Source organism: Alternaria triticimaculans (genome assembly GCF_023758025.1).
Source record: "Alternaria triticimaculans strain BMP 0046 chromosome Unknown scaffold_37, whole genome shotgun sequence".
NCBI classification, from domain to species: domain Eukaryota; kingdom Fungi; phylum Ascomycota; class Dothideomycetes; order Pleosporales; family Pleosporaceae; genus Alternaria; species Alternaria triticimaculans.
The window spans coordinates 89,207-112,119 of NW_026055994.1; the positions used below are offsets into that span (position 1 = coordinate 89,207).

General features: G+C 52.4%; 9 protein-coding genes across 9 annotated transcripts; 2 read left to right on the forward strand and 7 right to left on the reverse strand.

Annotated features, from left to right (window-relative positions):
- Positions 1–115: 115 nt before the first annotated feature.
- J4E78_010687 (uncharacterized protein) lies at positions 116–1,014 on the reverse strand (the record flags this gene model as incomplete). The annotated part of the gene is made up of 4 exons (XM_049371263.1): positions 116–292; positions 396–599; positions 691–831; positions 1,009–1,014. The coding sequence occupies 4 exons, from the start codon at positions 1,012–1,014 to the stop codon at positions 116–118; spliced, it is 528 nt and encodes a 175-aa protein (XP_049217021.1).
- Positions 1,015–1,792: 778 nt separating this feature from the next.
- On the reverse strand, positions 1,793–3,682 carry J4E78_010688 (uncharacterized protein; the record flags this gene model as incomplete). The annotated part of the gene is made up of 2 exons (XM_049371264.1): positions 1,793–2,796; positions 2,851–3,682. 2 exons carry the CDS (start codon positions 3,680–3,682, stop codon positions 1,793–1,795), a joined length of 1,836 nt encoding a protein of 611 aa, XP_049217022.1.
- A 2,523-nt stretch (positions 3,683–6,205) lies between these two features.
- Positions 6,206–7,066, forward strand: J4E78_010689 (uncharacterized protein; the record flags this gene model as incomplete). Its single annotated transcript, XM_049371265.1, has 1 exon — positions 6,206–7,066. The coding sequence occupies one exon, from the start codon at positions 6,206–6,208 to the stop codon at positions 7,064–7,066; it is 861 nt and encodes a 286-aa protein (XP_049217023.1).
- Positions 7,067–9,132: 2,066 nt separating this feature from the next.
- J4E78_010690 (uncharacterized protein) lies at positions 9,133–10,694 on the reverse strand (the record flags this gene model as incomplete). The annotated part of the gene is made up of 5 exons (XM_049371266.1): positions 9,133–9,659; positions 9,709–10,117; positions 10,220–10,407; positions 10,513–10,636; positions 10,686–10,694. 5 exons carry the CDS (start codon positions 10,692–10,694, stop codon positions 9,133–9,135), a joined length of 1,257 nt encoding a protein of 418 aa, XP_049217024.1.
- Positions 10,695–11,279: 585 nt separating this feature from the next.
- On the reverse strand, positions 11,280–13,463 carry J4E78_010691 (uncharacterized protein; the record flags this gene model as incomplete). Its single annotated transcript, XM_049371267.1, has 1 exon — positions 11,280–13,463. The coding sequence occupies one exon, from the start codon at positions 13,461–13,463 to the stop codon at positions 11,280–11,282; it is 2,184 nt and encodes a 727-aa protein (XP_049217025.1).
- Positions 13,464–16,284: 2,821 nt separating this feature from the next.
- J4E78_010692 (uncharacterized protein) lies at positions 16,285–17,409 on the reverse strand (the record flags this gene model as incomplete). Its single annotated transcript, XM_049371268.1, has 1 exon — positions 16,285–17,409. The coding sequence occupies one exon, from the start codon at positions 17,407–17,409 to the stop codon at positions 16,285–16,287; it is 1,125 nt and encodes a 374-aa protein (XP_049217026.1).
- Positions 17,410–17,748: 339 nt separating this feature from the next.
- On the reverse strand, positions 17,749–18,733 carry J4E78_010693 (uncharacterized protein; the record flags this gene model as incomplete). The annotated part of the gene is made up of 2 exons (XM_049371269.1): positions 17,749–18,480; positions 18,530–18,733. 2 exons carry the CDS (start codon positions 18,731–18,733, stop codon positions 17,749–17,751), a joined length of 936 nt encoding a protein of 311 aa, XP_049217027.1.
- A 729-nt stretch (positions 18,734–19,462) lies between these two features.
- RPS0 (structural constituent of ribosome) lies at positions 19,463–20,506 on the reverse strand (the record flags this gene model as incomplete). The annotated part of the gene is made up of 3 exons (XM_049371270.1): positions 19,463–19,924; positions 19,978–20,192; positions 20,281–20,506. 3 exons carry the CDS (start codon positions 20,504–20,506, stop codon positions 19,463–19,465), a joined length of 903 nt encoding a protein of 300 aa, XP_049217028.1.
- A 224-nt stretch (positions 20,507–20,730) lies between these two features.
- Positions 20,731–21,787, forward strand: J4E78_010695 (uncharacterized protein; the record flags this gene model as incomplete). Its single annotated transcript, XM_049371271.1, has 2 exons — positions 20,731–20,776; positions 20,826–21,787. The coding sequence occupies 2 exons, from the start codon at positions 20,731–20,733 to the stop codon at positions 21,785–21,787; spliced, it is 1,008 nt and encodes a 335-aa protein (XP_049217029.1).
- Between the last annotated feature and the right edge of the window lie 1,126 nt (positions 21,788–22,913).

Sequence of the window (22,913 nt, forward strand, 5' to 3'; positions counted from 1 at the left end):
TCCTGACTGGTATGCTTATATAACCCATATGCTGTTGACATGCCTACCGCAGTCGGTGCAATGAACTCCTCCATTCTCCCCCCGTCACTACATCTACGCGTCGTCCACCACAAACTCAAACCTTCCGCTTAACCTTCCTCCTCTTCTTATTAGCACCCAACAGCTTATTCGCAATCTTCGGCATCTCCATATCCTCAACTCCCTCCGGAATACCGCCCTCCTCCTCATCAAACACCTGCTGGATAATAGCCAGGATATCATGTAATTCGTCCTCCGTGAACCGTGTTCCCGCCTGTATTCACGTCAGCACCCCTCAATACCCAAACCTCCCAAAACCCAATACCCGGAGGAGAAGGAACTGTTCGAGAGTAGGAAAGAAACAGAAAATAACATACCTCCTCAATAATCAACTCTACTGTAACCTGCGTCGTCGGCCTCAAATTATACAACTGCAGATACTCGGCTTTGTTCAACCGGTACTTGGGCGCCAACGCACGGAATAAACTATGGGGTCCGCGGTAGAGCGTTCGAGGCCGCGAGGGGTGCGCGTCGGCTAGGGAGGAGGTTGTGTATTCTGCGGTTTGGAGGTAGGCGAGGCCCTGGGGGGTGGGGGGTTAGTGTGGTGGATTGGGTGGGTGGCTGATGGGATGGATGGGTGGATGGATGGATGGATGGTATGGGATAGCGTACATCTCGTAATATATGCGTCAACCCAGATGGCTTCTTCCGTTTCCTCCCCGTCTCATCAGCACCCGTGTACTCAGCGTCTTCTTGGCGGAGGTGCAGCAGGACTTCGTGGTTGGAGAGGAGCGCGGATTGGGGGGTTTTGATCTGACAATCTTGTTAGCAAATGGTGGCAAGATGACGCCACAAAGTGTTCTTGATAATTTTAGAGGTATCATGTGGAATGGAAAGGATGAGATAAGGATGTGGATGTGGGCTGTTTGTCATGTGATTGGAAGGTTGAAGGGAGAAGATGGGACTTGAGTCTTGAGGGATGTTACTCACATGCATCTTGATGATCTCGTGGCTCTCCCACAAACTTCCTTGTTAGATGTTGGAACTGAAGTCGTCCGATAGCCACGAGCCTGCGCTGTATAGCAGGTCCTAGACTTGAAGCGATGTGCTTTCCTAGTATACTGGACTCAAATTAGTCTTATGAAGATACATAAACGCGTCGTCACCGCAAGACTGTATAAAAATGAAAGTGAAACCAAGCAGACTGTGCAAAAGACCAATATAAAGTCACTCCTGCTCTTCTTGTACCCTCATCTTGATCATGACTGACGAAAGTGGCTAGCGCCATCGCAACACGTGAAGGGACCTCGGGAGCGCGTACCTGTGATGAGCGACCGTAATCTGCGAGCAAGCTTCTGAGAATGGAGAAGCGCGTCTAGTATTCGAAGCGGTGTGCACAACTCAGATGCTTGAAGTTCCGTCTACATTCCGCGTGAGCCAGAGCGCGACTCGAAAGGTGAGCAAAGGGCAGTTTTTCGCGCTAGCGGCTTGGCAGGTCGAGGGTAAACTTGACACGATGGAAGCAAAGGTATGTTCACATAATTTGGAACTTGAAGTTGCAACTTAGAAGATCGTTACTGGGTATTATTACTATAATCACTCGCTATCTTTTGTACTGTTCCAGACAGGGCTCGCTCGTTTCATGCCGCTAACGCCGCGCAATGCTATGCGAAATCCAAGATCATCGCAACTGGAGATCATGATCGTCGTTCACCCGTAACTTCGTTGCCTCGCGCTCAATACTCAGTCCCGTCATCTAAAGCGTAATCTTTCATCATGGTTCCCTCTGGGCCTTCGCCACCGCCTTCGTTTTCTTCACGATGAAGACACCAACTTCCACACCCTTCGTGGGCTCACCGTTATGGTAGTCCCGTTCCGAAACACCCTCGAGGACAGCCTGGATCAGAGTTGCAGCGCTCATCTCAGAGCTTGGGAGCTTTTTCGACTTGCTGAAGTACTTGGTGATTATCTCCCGTATACGGGGTTTCTCTTGCTTGATCCACCAATCGTCCGCCCAAGCTGACCGTTGCATTAGAATCTCCTCTTTTGCGGCGTGGATGACTTCGTAGTTTGCTCTTCTCTCATTGTTGTGTCGTTCACCCATCGCTCCGCAGAATTTCCGGACTTGCGCCTCCAAGTGATTGTACTCGTCCAGGTAATTGACTGAACTCATTTGGCCCAGGTTCCTTCCTAGCTCTGAGTGGAGATCGTGGACTACCGTTACGGTGCGTAAGAGTGGGTCGAGAATTGGTCCGAGGTACTGCTGCGTAAAGGTCCTCGCACCTGTCCTGGTCGGATAGATGAATAGAAGGACGCCGTCATCGCTAGAAAGCTCGATTAAGCGATCGTACAGCAGAGATCTACCCCGAAATGTGAACATCTCAGCGAACTCATTAGTGTTAGTAGGCGGAATGTATCGCTCTACAATTGAAACATTGATGCTCCCAGGTGGCACGACAGGTCGAGGCGATGGGGGCAGGAGTTTCGAATCGAGTTGATAGTCTGGAATAGCAACCGCGCTATCGAAGACTTTGCTGGTAAAGTACGAATCTCCTCCGACAGCAGGACCAGGCGTCGATGGAGGAGACTTTGGCAGGTCCATGAGCGTGTAGCGACCAGGAAGAGCGTGGAATACATTGATCCACGAGGTTTGCGTTGACGATCTGTCATGAATCGAAGCGATGACTTGGCCGAAGATGTGGCCTGATGTTGACGGACAAGGCAAGGCGTGGGACAAAATCTTGACCGAGTCCAACTCCAGACATCCAGATTCGTTTACTAAGCTAATTAGCGAACGGAACTATGCGTCATTCAGGTGCAGGAAGTACTCACCGATGGTGCTTTTTGCCTCTTCTATCCACGCTGCCATCCTCAGCGCGTCGCTGAACTCGTCGTTGAACTCTTCGTGGGTGGGTACGATTATGGGCGCTTGACTGGGAGCTGTAGCGCTGGCAGTGATGTTCAGATTTGGTGACACCCCTGGCTCAGAATTTGGAGGCGAACCCAGCCCAACCGTGCGTGGGTTCACAAAGGATCCCCAACTGATCGTCCCCGGCTCCGTATCCGAGGGAGGCGTGTGAGTGGACACAAGATGTCCGACGCGGGCTCTAGCTTCCTTGGGACTGGTAACGGGGGTATGACTGGCCCCGTTGGCGTGGCTGAAGAAGTCGAGTGGTGGGCTGAGCGCATGGAGAGGGTCTTCTGGCTTCGACAGAGGTCCAGCGCCTAGGGGAGAGAAGGAGTGGTGTGTTTGCTGTGGGATACGATCAGGGTGGGGCGCAGCAATGCCTAGGACATCAAACGAGGGTAGACGCAGGTTGTGCGTACTCCTAAGGACCGTGGACGTGGGAAGCGAGAAGTTGCTTTGAGGAAGGTTGAGGGTCAGATCAAGCTGCGGCCGGTCCTCGATGGTGGGAGTCCTAAGAGGCTGGGGTAAGGCGGAAGCCAGCGGGAAAGGCTGCGGCAGAGAAGCGTCGAGAAACGAAGAGATATCGTTGGGAACCGCTATTTCGGGGCAGGGACCCGCATCTATGCCCTCATCCGGAGTGGGTGGGATGGAGTTGGGCTGGAGCGCTTGGTGGGAGTCTTGGTGAAAGCGAGGAGGGGCATTATCAGCGTCAGATGGCTGTAGAAGATGTGACGAGGACTGGAAGCCCGTCATCATGACCAACGGGGTCTGAGATGTTTGCCGGTAACGCGCACAATCACGCTATGCTGGGTAAGTGGGATGAACAGACGCACGGAGACGTGGCTGAAAGATCTGGCGTCCAGGTACAAACGCGGTAGCGCCGCGGCGGCAGTAACGGCCGCGTGGGAAGTATTGACAGGTGGAAGGGGCTGGCGGTAAACGAGTGGATGGTCGCCTGGGGAAGACGGTCGCTGCGTCCAAGACAGTCATGTAACAGCAGAGCGACCAGGCCAACGCGGTGCGAGGGCCAGGTGGGCTAGGTTGGGTTTGCGGAGTGAATACCCGATGTTCGCTGCGGTTGATGCTAGCGTGTTTTGGAGGCCCAGGGTCTCAGCAGCTGAAATCTAGACCTCGCGGCCACAGCAATTCACACCAGCGAAATGGCCTGACCGCACCCGCTGCTCCCTGCACACATGGCAGCCTAGCTCCATCACCAGCATGTCCATCCATCGCTCCTCACGCTGCCGTTGTTTGGTTGTTTGCAGCGCCGACTGTTCGGTGGGTCGATGCCCTGCTGCACGACAAGCCGGGCTAGTCCTGAAGCTGTTTGATACGAATTGAACGCACACCCATAGGGCTCCCGTGGGGAGCCAGCGTACACGAGTACGCAGTACGGCGCCGCACCCTGCCAATCGCCTCGTAGAACGCAGCCAGTCTCTGCACAGCTCATGGCCAAAACGCACAAGTTTTCAATTCGCTCCACAGTCACCTACCCTCGCCAACGTTTTGGTGCGAGCTTACAGCGCGTCTTTGGCATGGGTCTGGCAAGCCTCCAAGCTATCTACCCGCAGTCACACAGTGCAGCCACACTCAGCTGCCGCGACACGCTTTGCCCTACAAGGCGAAGGGCCATGCGAGTCTAGGCTTCCCATCGAGATGTCTCTTTTGGCCAGCGGATTCTTGATTGTCAGCAATCGAAAACCGTGAAAACTTCTTTTTAGCTGGATGCAGCTTAGGTTAATGATCAGCGCCATGCTGCTTGTCACGGGACTTGCCGTTGGGCGCATTTTCATCTCGCCACTACCGAGCTCAGGGTTTATTCCATAGTTTACAAACGTAAAACTTCGCTATTAATTCTGCGACCGATCCACTCGTGCATGGATTGTCAGATGTCAGACTCTGCTTACAAGGTCCGTCCGACGATACGCTTTGCTCATTGTCTGCGACCAAGAACCAGCCGCAGAAATGTAAACACTATACCAAGCTTTTGTGCCTGCGGACTACGACAGCCCACCTTGAGCTCTGGGGTCCTGCCGCTTTGGCTTGTTTCCAAGTACCTTCACCTTAGCTCCACGCTGGTCCAGCTTTATCCCATCGAGACACTTCCTCGGTCAACCGCCGCGCCACCACCGCCTTTACGTACACTCAAGTATCAAACTATCGACATTAGCACCAACTTAACAACAGAGTGAGACATGAACAACGTACCTGCCACTTCTGCAGTCCCTTGTCCCTTGCTCCTGGCGCACTTGAACTGGATTTCGATGCCATCTTCGGCTCATGCAGCTTCACGTACTCCTGCGCAAGCATAGGACATGCTTTCTTGTGCGCCTTGTAGTGCGCCTTCTGGCAGTCTTTGTTGCAGTACGTTACACTGTGGCACTTGATGCACTGCTTGAGCGTGTCCGGAGACTTCCCGCATTGCGCACACGCCTGAGGCGGTGCGGATGATGATGAGGATGCAGACTCTGGCTGTGTTGTGGGTGTTTGTGACGATGAGGTGGACGACTCTGCCTGTGTGGTAGACGCAACGTTTGAGTTGTTTGCTGAGTCGGCCATCTTCGGAACTGAATGAACGAGGATGTCTAAGTTGGAGTCGTGATAAATCCCAATTGCGGCTTCAATGTCGATGTGTTTCGCTGCTCTTCACCTCGACAGATGCCAAAAGTTGAACGTGATCGACATTTTGTCCGCAGGGATGCGCCTGAAGCGACTGCGCTAACCCAGTTCTGTGATAGCTTGAAAGGCTAGCAGGTGTTCCGAGGTCAGTCGCGAGCGCCATCAACACTGCCACAACATATCCGCCGTGCAAGGAAATTCCTGATCATGTCGCCATTGACGGCGATGTGGCAGATGCTTTTACTCGCATAACGAAATCATTGCGAAGTTGCGCGACTCCATAGAGCCTCGTCTCATCGCTCCTGCCGTCTCAACACTGTCAACACCAGCTGGACGAGGGAAAGAGAGGCCTAACAGGCTTTCACTCCTGAGTCGGTAGGTTCACAATGGGTTCGAGTTTTGGACAGTGTTGTCGACTTTGAGCCTGTGGGTGCTTCATGCACGGTGAAGCATTATAAGAATTGTACCAAGCACTGCAGTACCTCTTCTCCACACTAACATAGCTCGACAACAACCTTCAAGCACTTATTCATAACTCGCACAGAATCCATCATGGGTACCGAGATGTCTCATCAGCAGAACGACGATCATACATCCCAGCCGTCCCAGGATGGCTCACACAGTTGCGAGATGTGGATGTTCGAACACATAGTTGATGCCATGACACAGTTGAGATCGATATGGACTGAGATCAACGCGCCTCCCCCGGCTACGATCGAGCGATACATAGTGTTGTCCGCCTCCGAAACACTTCACGATTCAGAATGCCCTATTTGCCAGGGGGACTATGACGAGGATCAGCATGTAGCTATCAAGCTTCTAGGGACACATTGCAGTCACGTTTTCGGCCGAGACTGCTTACAATGTTGGGTCAATAGCGGTATGCAAAAGGCCCATTACTGTCCTATTTGTCGACAATGCATACGTGGCGCGCTTGGTGGACTACCCCCATCGCAGCCAGGCGCCGAAGACGAAGAAGAACATTTCTATGAAGTCTTCTACGACGAAGAAGAAGAACAACTTGAAGCAGAACTTGAAGCAAGACTTGAAGCAGAATTTGAAGAAGAACATGAAGAAGAACAAGAGGAAGAAGAGGAAGAAGAGGAGGAAGAGGAACAGGAACAGGAACAGGAATGGGAATGGGAATGGGAGGAAGCTGAACAAGTCCTCAGTCCGCAACAGCGTGAACAACGCGATAGGCACTGGGCCAACTTAACCGAAGTCAGCAATATTCTGCAAAACATCGAAACAATCGCTATTCCCCCACTTGAGGGTGGGGGGCATATAAGCCTGGCTCTTCAAGTCGTTCGCCCGGACCCGAATATCCAGGATGAAGACCGCGCCCTCAGGGGAACACTGACTCGTCTCTGGAATCAAAGCCGTTATCTCAATGAGCTTCTGTGTATCAATTTCGAACGCAAGCAGGAGGAGCAGCAAAGGGAAATTCTGCGCGCTGAAAGGGAGAGGAACGTACTGCAGGTTGAGATGATGCAATTTACCGCTAATTTCCGGAGGATGTAGAAGGACAAAAGGTTTTGCAGGGATTGATGGAATCCCGAGCTAATCACGATCACGCGATCTGGCTTGTCCCAGTATCCGGGGTAGACATCCCGTATCATTTGAATGCGAAATATCCATGCAATAAGCTTCATAATTGCTATCTTCCCATGTTATCGAGGTGTAAACATCTGTCTGTCAAACGATCCCATTGTGAAAGCGCTTCTTGCTGTACTTTTTAGCAAATGCCAGTGGCCTAAAGTAGCGAACCCATTGTAGCTACAACTGTGATTATCACTAAGTATCCGCATCCTGTTCCCATCCAGCCCAATCTCTAGACTTTCCACGACACCAGTAGACCTTATCCGTCGTCTGCACTTGCCTTGGTCAGTGATATCCCGCATGATTAACAAACCCCAATCGCACCAAACCTTCGTGAAGCAAGCAGCTCTAACCTCATAAGCCCACAAATGCACACTCTACAATTTCGTCCTCTCAAATCCGTCAGTCCCCCTCTTCTCTCAAACACCCTCATTCCTTCCACGAAACAGCTGTCTCCCTCTTTCACAAAAAGCACCAAACTCCTGTTCTCGCCGCTCCAACGCTTGACGCATCCTTCTCAGCTCCCCTTCACGTTCCCTCAGACGGGCTTCGCGAGCATCCAGATCGGCTGAACGGCGTTGGAACTCGAGCGACTGGAAAGCTTGTGGTGGCGCTGCTCTGTTCTGTTCGCCTTGGCGTGTGGAGTTTGTGGAGTTTGAATCGTCCGGGGGATAGTTGGATTGGGGTCGATGTGGAGGCGCTGAGGCTGAGGTGGAGGTGCGTTGCTGGCCGAATTGGAAGGGTTGGGGGGTTGGGCGAGTGGGATGAGAAGCTGTAGGTGTGTGAGGCCATGAAGATGTAGGCGGTGGCTCTGGTCTTCGGGCTGTCGCTTGTCCTGCGGCGAGTGCGGCGTGGAACTCACGATGTGTGAAGACGGGCTCGGTGCGCCAGTTTCCACTGTAGCGAGTGTTTCTGGATGGGGTAGGTGCCTGAGTCGCAGGCGGACGGGGCTCAGTGCGCCAGTTTTCGCGGTATGAAGTGTCTCCGGATGCAGTAGGTGACTGAGTCGTAGGCGGACGGGGCTGACTGGTTCGCGCGTAAGGTCGGGGTGTACGTGCAGGCTGTGGTCTTGGATCTGTGTCTCTCCTGGCAGAATCTGACATGGTTTCGCCCGCAGGGCCTTCGGGCACGCCCGCGAAGAGGGAAGGTGCGGAGTTGCTCGCTCTAAGAACCTCCGTAGCCTCTTCAGTCAAACGCCGACTGCGCGCCGAAAGGCTTTCATATTCGGCTTGAAACCATACGGCGCGACACAGTGGACAGAGGTTGGTGTTGTCTTGGGTTTTGCGACGGGCGAAGATCTTTTCAAGGCAGGCTTGACAGAATTCGTGGTTGCACTGGGCGGGTGGCTGGACGACGACGCGCATTGCTTTGTGGCTACTGCGATCGTATTCTTCTGTGCATATTGGACAGTGGGCTTCTTGTGGTGGGTTGCGCTCACTACACGGCTTCAAGCAGCGGCGTATGAATTGGGCACAGGCCAATGGTGGCGTTTTCATGTTGATTGATTCTGGCGGAGTTGGTCGCGTGCTTCTAAGCGTTGGGGTGTAGAGTCGACATCGCGGTGGTGTGAGAGGTTGTAGTCAGCTTTGGAAAGAATGAGAGGGTATAGAAGTGGATCCCACGCAAACTTGCGCAAGTCGGAGTGAAGCGCGTGGAATCCTCACGGACGAGTAGAGACGTGTGGAGGAGGGTAATGACGTAGCTTATGCTTGTTGGATGTGACCCAAGAAGATCGCAGAAAACATAAATGACATTGAGCCATCGAGTTCACTGATTACAAAGGAAAGACTCGCAGTCCCTAGCGGGCCCTGCAGTGACGATATGGAGATTATCATGTAGCGTTATCAGCCCAGCTGACCTCCATCCAGACATGCGTACAAGACGGCAACTCCTCCACCTTTGACTACTGTTTCGAAATCATCAACAACTGAAACATGGAGAACCTGTGCGGCAGTCAGTTCACGTTACCTACGTCTTTCGCAAAATACTTACAAGATACCAGCGAGGAAGAGATACACTTTTCCCGCGTCCGCAAAGTAGACCATACAGCCCGATAACAGAAGGTTTGTCGACGCCATGACCACAATTTGGGACATATCTCTTTCCTGCTGAGAGATGTATGCAACAGCGACAGGCACTAGACTAGCAAGCACTGCCGTGAAGAAATGGGTGTACTCTCTGAGAGTGCTGTCGTAAATCACTGGACTGCCACCGAAGTTGGACTTTTCCAAGAATCTCCCAAAAACTCTGAGTATGGTAAGTGACCGCGCACAGACCCAGTTAGTAAAGTAGTCGCTGTATTCGCGGGACTTGAGCGAGATCAAGTCCGTAGCTGCAAGTCCATGGAACCGATCATTTTTGACACAGTCTTCAGGAAGGCCATAAAGAGGCTTAAAGTGAAAAATCCAGTTATCTCGTGTAGCGCGAGACACGTTGTAGGATTTAATCAGGTCGATATCAAACTGATCGGGGGCTGCAATCTTGGCGAGCATACGTTGTCGCAGAAGTGCTTCTTCTACACGTGGGTTAGCGCTATAGTCAAATAGGTTCAATGATAATCCTACCGTATTTCTCAAGCTTCTCACGAATCTGCATGATGATATGATACTGCTTGGGCTGTGGTTCGGCGGAATCCTCCATTGTATGCCAAGCCCAATCTGTGGCATATTTTTTGGTGATGCCACCTTTTCCCTCTCTGAAATTGGTCATCACATTATGAAGCTTCCACTCAAGATAGTCGATCTCTGATTGCATGAAGAGGAGATTCTGCACGCCGAGCGTTCGGTAGGTACGGAAAATAGCCCGCTCAGGCACGCGAGCCATGTATTCAGCCAGCCGTGGGATGCCAGCTGGGGAACTCTTATCCCATTCGGCGTCTTCATCCGCGTCATCAGAGTTGTCGGGCTTTAGGGCTTCCTCGACGTTTTCGGCTTCCTTAGGGGGATTCAATTTGATTATCTTGTAGTCCGCCGTCTGCGGTGCAGTATCGCCATGTAGCTGACCAGCAGGCGCTGCGACAGATGAATGCCCTTTCCTAATCACAGATTTATCTGCGTCTGTACTTGCGAGGCTTACATGAGGTTGTGGAGAATAAACCGGAGTGTGACGAAGCGGCGGGTAATCCGGGTGTGAGGGGTTCAAGACCGGTAGCTCGTCCACAGAACGTTCTGAATCAGGTCCATCGGACGTAGCTGGTCGGATAGGTCCATGTGTGGCGTTATCGACATGGTCGAGCTCTGGAGTTGGAGATGTAGACATGGTAACTATTTGTTAGTAATGAATATGGTTAATGATTCTCTTGTAAATAGTGGGACTTATCCTGGAAAGAGAAACAACCTGCCGGAGCTGTTCTTATATGAACGAAGTACGTCGCAAACGCAGCAGTATGACAACACCATTGAAGAAGACGAGCATGCAGATGACTCCAATTGACATGAGTGATGATTTCGGTGCGTATTCCATAGTACCAACGAGAGCCTCGTGAATGTACCACTGCAGGTGTATCCAGCTATTGTCGCGGGTAAGGCTCTAAAAAACAAACATCAGGCATTTGTGAAGATACCTTGCTTCACAAGATCTTGTGCCGTCGAGGATTCCTGTCTTGTAACGCGTACATGCGCCGTTCGGTCCGTCCTGTTGACACATGTGGCTCCACTGTTTATGTTGGCGGTGCGATCAGTCGCGGCCTTCTGCGTCTGATCAGGGAATTCTGGAGGCCAGGAAACTGCTTCAAGGATAAGTAAACAGAACAATGTTACAAACCCAGATCTTGCTGATTCAAGTTTGCCGCTTTGGCGTTGGCCACTTCCACCAGGCCGTGCTATCATGATTGGTTTGCGGCCACTTTTGTAAGCCAACGAACATTGAAAGTCCCGCATGATTGATTCGCCATTGCAGTTGCACACTGAAAAATGTGGTAGAAGGCAGGTGAAGCTCGATGAAGAATGAGGATTAATGCGGCATCTGACCACTAGTGTTGCAATAGCAACGTAGGGCTGTTCGTTACTTCTGCAGAGCCAGTCTACTGACTCTTAATAAAGCGCGCAACGGGTGACTCATGTTGCTCGAACTGCACCAAAGGTTCTCGAAATATTCATTCAATTACACGTACCGAAACATGGACGCGTCTCCATGTCTACGCAATGTGGTACCTTTGTGCCCTAGCTTCAGCGAGACCAGCAGCCTCACCATGCATAATTCCCTCCACATATGCTTCTCCTACCAGCTGCCATGCGTTTTCTCCTCGAGGCCTACTCTCAATCTCAAGCAGTTGTGTCTGCAAGCTCTTGCGTTGCTTTCTTGTTAGCTTGACAGACCTGCTCATGCCGGTGTCAAGCTGCTCACGTATCTCGCGCGCCTGCCTCTGCAAGACATCGTCCACCTTGGCCAGTATGTAAGGGGCTTTTGCGTCCGCTACTAAGAAGACCCCGTCTCCATTTCTCAGCCAGTTTGGACCAATTCCCAGATAACCGCCTTTGGTAATAAATAGGCTCTGCAATCCTATTCCGGAATTGTAACCTATCACATCTGACGCCCAGTCGAGCTTCCCGTGAGAGTCACGAGTGTTCGCAGTATCGCCGGTGTCTCGCACTAAGTCACATCGTTCATCCATGTGTGAAATCTCCTGTCTATTTATGTTGGTCTCGGAGATCCTTGTCAGGGTGTCAGGGTGGATTCCTCTTGTCTTATCGAGGACTTCCCTCCCTTCTGAACCCCCAAGGTTGCTTGGTGGCCAAGGGGCGTCTGGATGATTTGCTCTGATCCTGGCGTAAGCCTTAAATACACCACCGTAATCGACAGCCCAGCCTGAAGGCCAAGGATATGACTTTAACCACGTAGGCAGACTGTCGGGTTCCTCGACCCACATTTTGACACCCTCTCCTACGAAACCTTCAATTAGCTCATGAAGCATCTCGCAGAACCCTCTCGCCATAGTGTCCTCTTTCCATTGCCTCTCGGGATCTTTCGGGTTCCTGTAAGCTGATACCATTAGGCATGCCAGAGCCTCTATCCCTGAAGATCCGGTTGGATAGTACACACGGGGAACTGTGTCAGCTATCCAGTCGAGCACCCTAATAGCTCCCGTACAGTCCTTGATGTTGAGTATGACGTCCAGGATTGGACAGCAGTTGGATACAGTGTCCAAAAGAGCGGCTGTCACAGCCAACTTAGTGCCATCGGATGATATCTGTGGCTGAAAGCTCGACATGTGCGCAGAAAGCGGAAATGGACGGCCATGATTGTTGAGCGATATCACAGGTTCTAGAGCCCTTGAGGTCCATGCTTCCGGATCCGGTATCCACGATGGGAACGAAGTCAGGGGTAGCTCGGTGAGCGCCACGTATGATGGAGGGCGACGAAACAGTAACGTAATGTCTAATAGAACCGGGAGATCGTAATGTGAAAGGATACAAGCCGCGAGGTTCAAGAGTACAGTCGAGGTCTCGGCGTTGTAGTCGGCGTGTAAAACGTCCCATAGCTTCTTTGGCCCTTTTGGTAATGGCTTATGCCCTTGCGCCTTCGGATTGTGGGAATGTGAGTCCGGACCTTGAGCCTGCAACGACAGATCAATGGTCAGATCCTCAGGCCGTATGAGAGATAGACCTGCAAATACCATATCTTTGGCATCACGGGCTTTTCTACTCTTTACCATCCGTAGCCACTGCTGCAAGGTCCACTTTTCTTCGTCACGAGATGAACTCATAGAAGCTAGCATCGCTGGGATGTGCTTGATATGGGCCTGCCATAGAGGTGCAGCAAGGCCAAGCCGGGTGATCATGCGCTGTCCAGAAGTTTTTGGCGATCTTTCAATCTTATTTTCAGTCCATCGCAATACCGACGAGATGAGATCGGTTCTGAATTGGTTTTCGCCAAGTAAGAATAAAGTATGACGAGCCTGACGTGACTCTTGTACGACCCACAGGCGACGAAACCAACGACGAGTGAGGAGCACAGAGGCGGCCGCGATGAGCATCAATTCGAGTTTTGCTCTTTTCAAGTGACATCCTTTGGCCACTGCGTCAAGCATTTCGTCTGTTACTATCACCTCTGAATCCCTTCGAATCTCTGAGTCGTCCGCCGTATGTCCTGGTACAGTATCTCTCTCACTCAATTGTGACCCAAAGACCGAGAACAATGTCTGCAAAGGGTAGGCTGCAAAGCTTGTCACGTTACCGAGCCAGACTACCACGTCTTCTGCGTAACCATAGATTCTTCCCATCATCTGGACTTGCTGAGTTTTCTCGCTCAGATCCTTTTGGTTGATGCACACGGCATCAATCCAGTACTCGGTAGGTTGTAAACACCGTAAGCGAGCCATGGCTTCGTAAAGATTGGCCTGTATCATGATCGTCTTACCGTCGCAAAATATAGGCTTTGCGTCTCCTTCCTTGCCCTTGTTATAGTCTGTGCATCTATCTTCGGCTTCCCGCAAGAGCCTCTGCCAGATATCATCGATGCTATTGTTAACTCCGAAAAGTGGCTTAGCGACATCCTTGAACAATGCAGTGAAAGGGACTGTTAAGACCCCTTTGTACATGAGATCTGTGACCAGCGCAGGGTCCTTCTGCCAAGAATATGAAAGGGCGGTGAAACTTGGGCAGTCGTCCAGGCTTACGATACGGAAGTGGCAAGTAATCGGGTCGGAAGAGGCTCCCGGGTCTATCTGAAGGATGCGAATACTCGAGGGCATGGGTAGAGACTCATACGTGTAGCTCTCGCTTCGAATACGCTGCAAGATGTTAGTGACTCCAAGCGAAGAACGAAATAAGAGTAAACTTACCAAGAATATCTCCTTCGGTTTACGAAGAGCTACACCATCGTGCTTAGAGTGGAAGCTCCTCCGTGTCTGCTCTAAGGCCAGTACTGCTCCTGGCTCCATTCGTTTTTTGAAAGGCATGGTAGCCAGACAAGAAGTTGTAAACGGCGGGAGAGTGAGTAGAATCTCTGTTCCCAATCGCAGCTGAAATAAGATATGAAAGCTGGCTATTCAGCTTGGTATACGAGCGGGCACCAATAGATATCATTCCTTGGGTCATCCTCTAAATAGTGTCCAATGGGCGTGCGGCACTCAATGAGACCTGTTATACCACCGTAAGCACGCGGCTTTTCAGCCTTGCTGGATTTGCGCCATGGTGAGGAGAGATAGATGGGACATGATGCACTTATCGAGGCATTGTACGATGGCATCTTCTGTTCACAGGTGGTGATATTGTTAGTAATTAACCGTATATGAATCTGAGAGATGACGCGGGTTGAGCCAGTTCTGCGCGTTGTCGGGACTGTCCAAATGTGAAAGAAGGGGCCGACATGATGGAGAGCGGATGGAAGAACTTGATGACATCATACGCACGGTGGGGCAGATCCGCCCGAGCCCAGCCACGTGCCAGCCTCCTCACCTTCCAAGGTTGCCCAGGTGACCGGAGCATCGCTCGTCCATCGGTAATCACAACCAAATCTACTAGCATTGATTCAGTCCGTAGCGATTCATTTTCTGGAGAAACATGTATGTCACGCAGCACAAGCATTATCGAGATCGAGTGCGCTCGCGCCAAGTCCTCTAGCAAGAGTCTATCTATCTCCACGGCCGCACATTTGCGCTCTTCATCTCAGCGAGAGCTGATGTAACACAGGTACGGACTTCGCAAAGAGTTCGCTGTATGCGTCTTCGTAGATACGGACACGGGAGTGAACACCGCGAAGTCCGACGCCTGTTCAGTACGCGCAGTCTTGGCGGCTACATCAGCTCGAGCATTGCTGCAAGAAATACGTAGACATGAGGATAAGGTGCTTATGCGATATGGGCACTTTTCTGAATGTGTGGCTTGCTACGACACGTGGTCTTACGAACAGTTGATGGATATCACTGGATACGCATACAGCGACTTGCTTGAAGCAGCGGAAGGCGTCTGACAGGCACATACTCAGTGTACTCCGTAGCTTGCAGAACGTGTAGAATAGCTGCGAGTTTACGCGTCGAGATATCAGCCTCTGTACATCCAGCTTCAAGTTGACGTATTCGAACCAGGCCCAAAGGACTATATATCCTACCCTCTTCATCTTGTCCTGTCATCTCATCAACCACCACACTACACTATCCTGCATTCCAACCCCCATCATTCCCACTATGAAGTCCCTATTCTTCCTTCCCCTCCTGCCCACCTCCCTCGCCCTCGTCGCCCCCCTCAAACGCCTAACCCCCGACCTCCACCCCCGCGCCGCACACTGGGGAACAAAGTCCTGGTCCAACACCCATACATCCCTCACCCATACCATAACCGTCACCACAACCCTAACCGTCACCGTGACCGCCTTCCCCACCGCCAACCAAACCTTCCCGAACATCACCACTACAGACGTGAGCGCGCCGGCGACTACGAGCGATGATTTTGCACCGATCACATTGATCACGCTGCCTACTGAGGCAGCTACGACTACGGAGTCGAGCGATGATTTTGCGCCCATTACGTTGATCACGCTTCCTACGGCTACGGACGATGGGGAGGGAGCCGCGGCGCCTACGCCGAATGATCTTGAGCCGATTACTTTGATCGATATTAGTGCTGTTACGCCGATCTAGATGAGCGGAAGATGTCATGATGAAGGGGCAGGGGTGAAAGAGGAGGCTGTAGGGGTTGGTGATGGGGTAGCATGGTCGCAGAAATTGTGGACGAAATACTGCTGAGTGGTCTTGAGGAAGGGTTCGTTTTGGTGTACATATCGCCTTGCTATAGTTCTTGCAACTCCACACTCTTTTGATGTATCGATTCAGTCGCTCGTTTCAAAGTGTCGTTCATGTGCGTGGTTTGTGTTAGTGGGTTAGAGTCACTTCTGGATTGTTTAAGCAACAAGTATCAATGGAACGGTAGCTGGAACGATGAGAATGTACCGACTTTTGTTTTCTCACATCGTAGTAGCAGCTGCTAACCGTAAGAAACCCAGAAGAAGACTGAGGCCAAGAAATCATGCCGTCGCCGTCCCGCAACACGCGTTTGGAACGTCGTCAATGACAACTCTCAAACAGTTCCGTCGCACTCAACCGCATACTGCTGCTAACCTTACTTCCTCTCCTTACATGCTTCGACGCAAAAGCCCTATCACACGTTAGCACTACCTTCACATAAACATCAACAATGAACCACTTACACATCCCCAACAATCTTCCTCAAAACCAGACTATCCACCCACTCGCCCTTGATCTGCGTCTTCTCCTTCGTCAAGCTATGTCTCTCAAACCCCAGCCTCTCCGCCAACTTCCAACTCCCCTCGTTCCTAGGATCGCACTCAATCTCCATTTCCAACTTCCCTTGATTCTGCAGTCTTTCCTTCAAGGCATCGATGAAAGCTGTCATGGCCTCTGTCGCGTATCCCTGGCCTTGCATTGACGGCAAGAAGGAGAACCAAAGTTTAGCGTGGGTGACGGGTTTGATAGTAGATTCACCTGGAAGGGAGTCGGAGTTTGCTTGAGATGTTTTGGCGCCGACGCGACCGATGAATTGTTCGTCGAGCGTCTCGACGGCGAGTTCGTACTTCGTTCGCGGCACGTCGTTGTGGTTGCGGATATTTTCCAAGACGAGTTCACGAGCTTGTTGGCGTGTTCGTGGGGGCCACTCCTGGTAACGTGCGTTTTGCTCGTTTCCTTCGAGAAGGAAGTAGCCTTCCTCGTCCTTCATCACGAACTCGCGGAGGAGCAGACGGGCTGTTTTGATGGCACCGAAGCGCTCGCCTTTCACGTTTGCGCGAGCGATGGCTGCGAGTTCTTCTTTTGTGAAGGTACCTGAGGCTTTGAGGATCTTCTGGATCACATTTCCCTTGGCGACCATGTAGTCGACGATGTTGTTTGCTTTTGCCGCGAGTTCAAGCTTCACACGCGCGTACTCATCCCTCAACTCGCTGTCAGAGCGTAGCGTATCTCGCAAGCTGAGGTGGTTGCGCGTTTGTGCAACACCGTCAACACACAGGTAAACGTTGTGGCGATTGGATTGGTTAGGGTCTTTAAAGGCATGACGGTCGACAATCCCCAGCTCTCCTAGGTAATCGAATTTCCCTTTCTCGATGAGAGCGTCGATAGCAGGCTGAACATTTTCGCGAGTGACTATGATGTCAACATCGATGATAGGTTTGGCGACAAGTCCCGGTACTGATGTACTACCCACGTGCTCGATCGAGAGGTAGTCGATGTCCTGTAGGTGATGTTCCAACTCCGACTTGATATTTTCGAATTGCTGCGGCCATTCCTTGTTGTATTGCTCGATGATGACGGACATACTTGACGATATGAGGGAGGCGTATAGTAAAGCAATGATCAAGTCGGTAGCGCCTTGTAGAGGTTGAACAGGTGAATATGTCGGCTAAACCTACCGAGCTTGTGGAACGCTCTCGCTTCTCACCCGGGCGCGCCCGAGGGGTGCAGGAGCAAGAATGTCGGTGTAACAAAAAGCATGAAAAGAGCGCAGAGACAAGCAAGATAGCGGAAACCCGAGATTGAGGTGGTACATAGAGCCAAGATGCCGCTTGCGCACAAAGGGCGAATGCAACGCGGAGATACGGGCAAGACTCCGACCCGCTTGATTTTGATTGCGCTCCAGCCTCCAGACTTGTTTGAACTAATCATACTCTTCAATCTTGATCACAGGTATGTCTGCGTATGGCGGAGGCGCATCTCGGCCCAACAGAGCAGTCTCGGCCTCTGAGTCTGTGCCAGGCTTTTCCTGTTGTCTCTGCAGAAACAGGCGACGTGCCATGACGAGGCTAGCCGCAAGCAGTGCAAGGAGCGGGAGAAGTAGGGCATCCTTTCCAACCTGTATTCTGCCAACAAAAGCGTTCCAGGCCCTCGACAACGTGCCAAATTTACCGTACTCGTCCCACTCACGTGGGTCAAATGTTGTTTGCATCATGGCCAGCTTGCCACACTTCATCCTCGGCGGTGGCATCTTGCCCTTTGCGGAGACGACTAGTACTTCTTCGATGGAGAGTATATGTCCACCTTCCATATTCTCATCGAGTTCCTTGTGCACCAGGATCTGAACAATCCTCTGACCCAACTTGATTGGTTCAGCGGTCTCTCCCCATGGCAAGCCAGTCGCATTGAACTGGAGCCACCAGAGTTCTGGTTCGTCGGCGCGGAAGATTGTATGCTCATATTGTAGGGGAAACAGTATCCTCCGGTGTCTGTTGGGATTTGTGCCGTCTTCGGCATCCGCATCCGTCTCTTCCTGCTCCACCTCGGTGATGACCTGCTTCGCGTTTATGTTGAGAGGCATGGGATCGAGAGGAAATATACGCTGGTCGTTGAGAAGTAACGCATCGTTAAACTCGGACAAGACGAACTTAAGCAACTGATCCCGGTCAGTCGTATTCATTCTTAGGTTTGCAGGGTGCACTTACTAGAGAGTTCTTTGGTGCCGGATGCAGCCATTCTGCCTTTTGAGGACTCGTCCAGGCACGCAGCGGGCATCCCACGCATTCCAGCTTCACAGTGTATTCTCGGCCAGCCTCCTCTTCAATGACTTTGTTATGGTCCGATGTTGTCGGACGGGTGATGGCTGCCGCAGCCAGTGCCGAGAGACCGAGAAGAGCAAAAGGACGCATGGTGACGTTGACCGAAGACAAAAAGGAAGAGGAAGTCACGACACAGCTCAAAGAAGTGATGTTCGCACAAGGAGGCGGGAGATGGCCGACGATGCCGGGCGACGCGTACAAGCCTCGGGCTACGGCAACGCTAGCGCAGGGATCATCAGCGTGGGAGCGTGGGTAATGCTCATTCTAGAAGCCTGAAGCTTGTCTCCTCCTATATGCCTCTTTGCGTACAGACCGCGCATGCCGTACTTGTTGGTTTTCGCGACGGTGCTGTTCGTGTTCACAAACATGGCGGCTCGTCATCCAGCCATACGGTCATCGACTCATCTCTTACAAAAGCACTCTGCGTGAGCATCGATGTTCTCGGGGCGCAGTGTAGAGAAAGGTGGGTCCGGTATTGTCTTTACTCTCACATCAAAGCATGGGAAGGTTGGGAAGTTGTAGTCAGAATGGTCATGGAGCAAGGATCGCATTGAAGGACTGGGCGCCAATTAAGTACAACCCGATCGCCAGCACAGGGCTTTCCCCCATACATTGTATGGATATCTTTCCCTCATAAGCGCGTAGCATTGATCATATCCCTCAACACGTCCCCTTCCAGACATAGCATGGTTATATCTTTGAGTCGTTGTCAAATGGTCTCATATTTCCTTTTCCTTTTTACTCCTACGCCGCCGGCACATGCCAGGTTGTCAAAGACAGGGTATGTAAGAGAAGCATCGACGAAACGGGTCAAGACATCTACCACTGGGTAGTGGTAGCAGGGGCAGCGGTCTCGGCACCCCAGCCCTCGTTGCCAGTCTGAGCATCGCCAGACGCAGCCCAGTCGGCAGTGTCAGCGTCCCAGCTGGTGCCAGGGGCAGCGGCAGCCTGGGCGGTGAAAGCACCGGCAGATGCGCCGGAGACCTCCCACTCGCTGGTGAAGCCGTCAGCGACGGGGCCAGCACCGACCTCGTCGGCACCGGGGACCTTGGCCTCCTCGACACCAGCGCTGTCCTTGTTCTCCTCAGCCTCGGGGTCGCGGTAGAAGTACAAGTCAGTCATGACGTCCCACTCAGTCTCGCGGTTGGCGAGGGTACCGCGGAGGCGGAGGACCTCACGGGCAAGCATCCACCAGATGAGACCGATGGCGTGGCGTCCCTTGTTGTTGGTGGGGATAGCGACATCGACGTACTCGGTGGGTGAGTCTCCGTCACAGAGGGCCTGTTCTATGTTAGTCTCCTGATCCTTCCTCATGTTCCAAACTAGATGCTTACAATGACGGGGATGTTGACGTAGGAAGCCTCCTTGATGGCCTGCGCGTCGGTGCGGGGGTCGGTGACGATGACCAGGCGGGGCTCACGGAACGAACGGGTGATGTAGTTGGTGAAGTTACCGGGGGTGAAGCGACCGGCGATGGCAGTGGCACCAGTGTGGGAAGCGAACTTCAGGACGGCACGCTGTCCGTAGGGACGGGCAGAGATGACACAGACTATTCACTCAGTGTCAGCCAAAGTCCGCGTGTGCCAATATTCGCATCTTTCAAGATTGTACATCTCGAATTGCGCGAGTGAACGTACTGTCGGCCGGGTTGTCAATGGCGACAATGATGCGCGCAGCCAGGACGATCTTCTCCCAGGTCTTGCCAATGTTCAGGACGTTGACACCGTCGGGCCTGGTCTTCCACAGGTAGGGCTCCATGTGCACCTGGAGGTTCTTGGAACCGAGGTGGCACTGAGCAGCGAGGAGCATCTCAATGTCCTGCTGGGTGGGGTTGAAGATGGCGGGGAGGTTGGAAGGAGCCATTTTGACGGATTGGCGCTGTACGAGCTGGTCGGTATACAGGAGTTGTCGGGTTGCGTGCGAGAGACTGAGTCGACGAACTTTCGTGTTCGCGATATTCGCATCGTGGTGGGAGCGCCTAGCCGCAAGCGGACTGGCGCCATGACGCGCCGGCATCGGCAAAACCAGGCGCCGGCCATGGATCCGCAAAAGATTCGAGGGTGGTGGCAGCGAGAGTGCAGCCAGCAATGCCGCCGCGAATACCTGCCCTGTCGTGCCTGCGGGCGCCGACGTGTATGTACAGGCTGCCATCCATGGTCCGCTTATACTGACATCTCCCCAGCTTTCTCGACCACCAATCAACTCACTCTCCCCATCCGAACTTTCGCCTCCACATCGCACCTATACGCCGAGTCAGCCGAACGCCAGAAGAAGCGCCTCGCGAACGATCCCTATATCGTCGCTCAGCGGAATAGGAAGAAGGCTGCCAACCTCACGCGCCGCGCTGAGCTCGAACAAGGTCGTGTAGCGAGTCTCGGAGACCCAGTCCGCGGTGTTACAACACCATTCGTAGAATCCTTCGATACTGGAAAGCCAATCACGTACGAAGAGGGCAAGAAGATACCCAAAGACCGGAAACACCTCAACTATGCCTTCGAGCCAGAGACTGTTAGGCAACAATTGGACAGGAGCAAGGACCTGGCTGTTCCGCTTGGTATAATTCCAGAGGAGACCACGGCCCCCACAACGAAATGGTCCAACTCCATATTCGGCAAGACGCAGGCAATTCAATTGTCGGCTGAGGAGATTGAGGAGCAAAGCAAGAAGGACCATGCCCGAGCTGCTGAGGCCATCGCCCGCATCACTGCGCTGGAAAACGGATCGAGCAAAGACCGCATGCGCGTGAACATCACACGCTGTGTAGAGACATTCGGGCGTCACAACACCGATAGGATATTCCCACCCAAGGCGCCATCATTGAGCCGGTCAGGTGCCGAAGAAGTCCGCGCCGTACGCCCAGAAACCAACGTTGCAGCGACCGCAAAGCGCGTCGGGCCTGATACTGGGTCGTCTGAAGTCCAGATTGCCATCTTGACAGCAAAGATCAAGACCCTGGCCGACTTCCTACAAGCCCGAGGAAAGGGCGACAAGCACAATAAGCGGAACCTGCAGTTGCTGGTGCACAGGAGGCAGAAGTTGCTACAGTACCTAAGACGGAAAGAGAGAGGTGGTCCGAGGTGGCAGCATTGTATCGAGACTCTTGGGCTGACTGAAGGTACCTGGAGAGGCGAGATATCGTTGTGAGAGCAACCAAATAGATCATGTTCCTTATCCTGCGTCCCTGCACTACCATGTCTCACGATTGCATCGACCCATTGTAGATAGATGCATCTCCTCATTGTGAGTATTCACATGTAAATTATGAGTTGTCAAAACACGCTTGTATGTATATTACTAAACGAGGTGGATCAATCCATGCCCATGCCCTCCGTATCGCCTTCCCACCTTCCCATCTCAGCAAAGTCTAATCTCGCATCACCTCCCTCAGCTCTTGCGACTATGAAGGGCGCAATCACGTGAAGGGCGTAAATTTAGGCGTCCGCCAACTCTATACAACGTTCCCACTGGGAGGGAGCAACAATACCAAGTAATAAATCTCCGCAGGCACCACACTCTCGAAACCCACATCCTTCCCTGAGATCCCGACATACCTCCATCGCTCCAAACAACGACAATGTCATCCCCACCACCAAACCCTCCACCCCAGCCAAACCCCTGGTCCAGCCAGCGCCTCCACTACCGCGCAATCCGCGCCTGCGACATAAATGTCTTCCACGCCTTCAGCGCCGACCACACCGGCTACGCAAACAGCAATTTCGATAACATCAAACTGCCCGGCCCCTCCGACTCTGAAAAATTCATGAAAGGCGTCCAAAACGACTGCCTTTTAGCCGCCATCATCTGGCTGCCCCACGCCCCAGAAACGACTGCTCTAAGTGACGAAGACCTTGAAAAGGCGTTTGCGACGAGGAGGAAAGATGGAGAGATCGTGGATGAAGAGTATGGAACGGCTGTAGGCGAAATCCATTTAGATATGTTGCCGCCCCATAAACAACATCATCGCAATACGGAGATTGGGCTTGATATCCTACCGTTATATCAGGGAAAGGGGTATGGGTCTGAGGCTATTAGGTGGGCGCTTGATTATGCGTTTAGGCGGGCGGGGTTGCATAGGGTTAAGGTTAGGGGGTTTAGCTGGAATGAGGGTGCGCTGAGGTTGTATGAGAGGTTGGGATTCGTGGTTGAGGGGAGGGAGAGGGAGAGTGTGTGGTTTGAGGGGGGTTGGTGGGATGTTGTTACGTTGGGGATGCTGGAGGGGGAGTGGAGGGAGGGGGTGAGGTAGTTGAAAGAGTTCAGATGTTACTCAGCT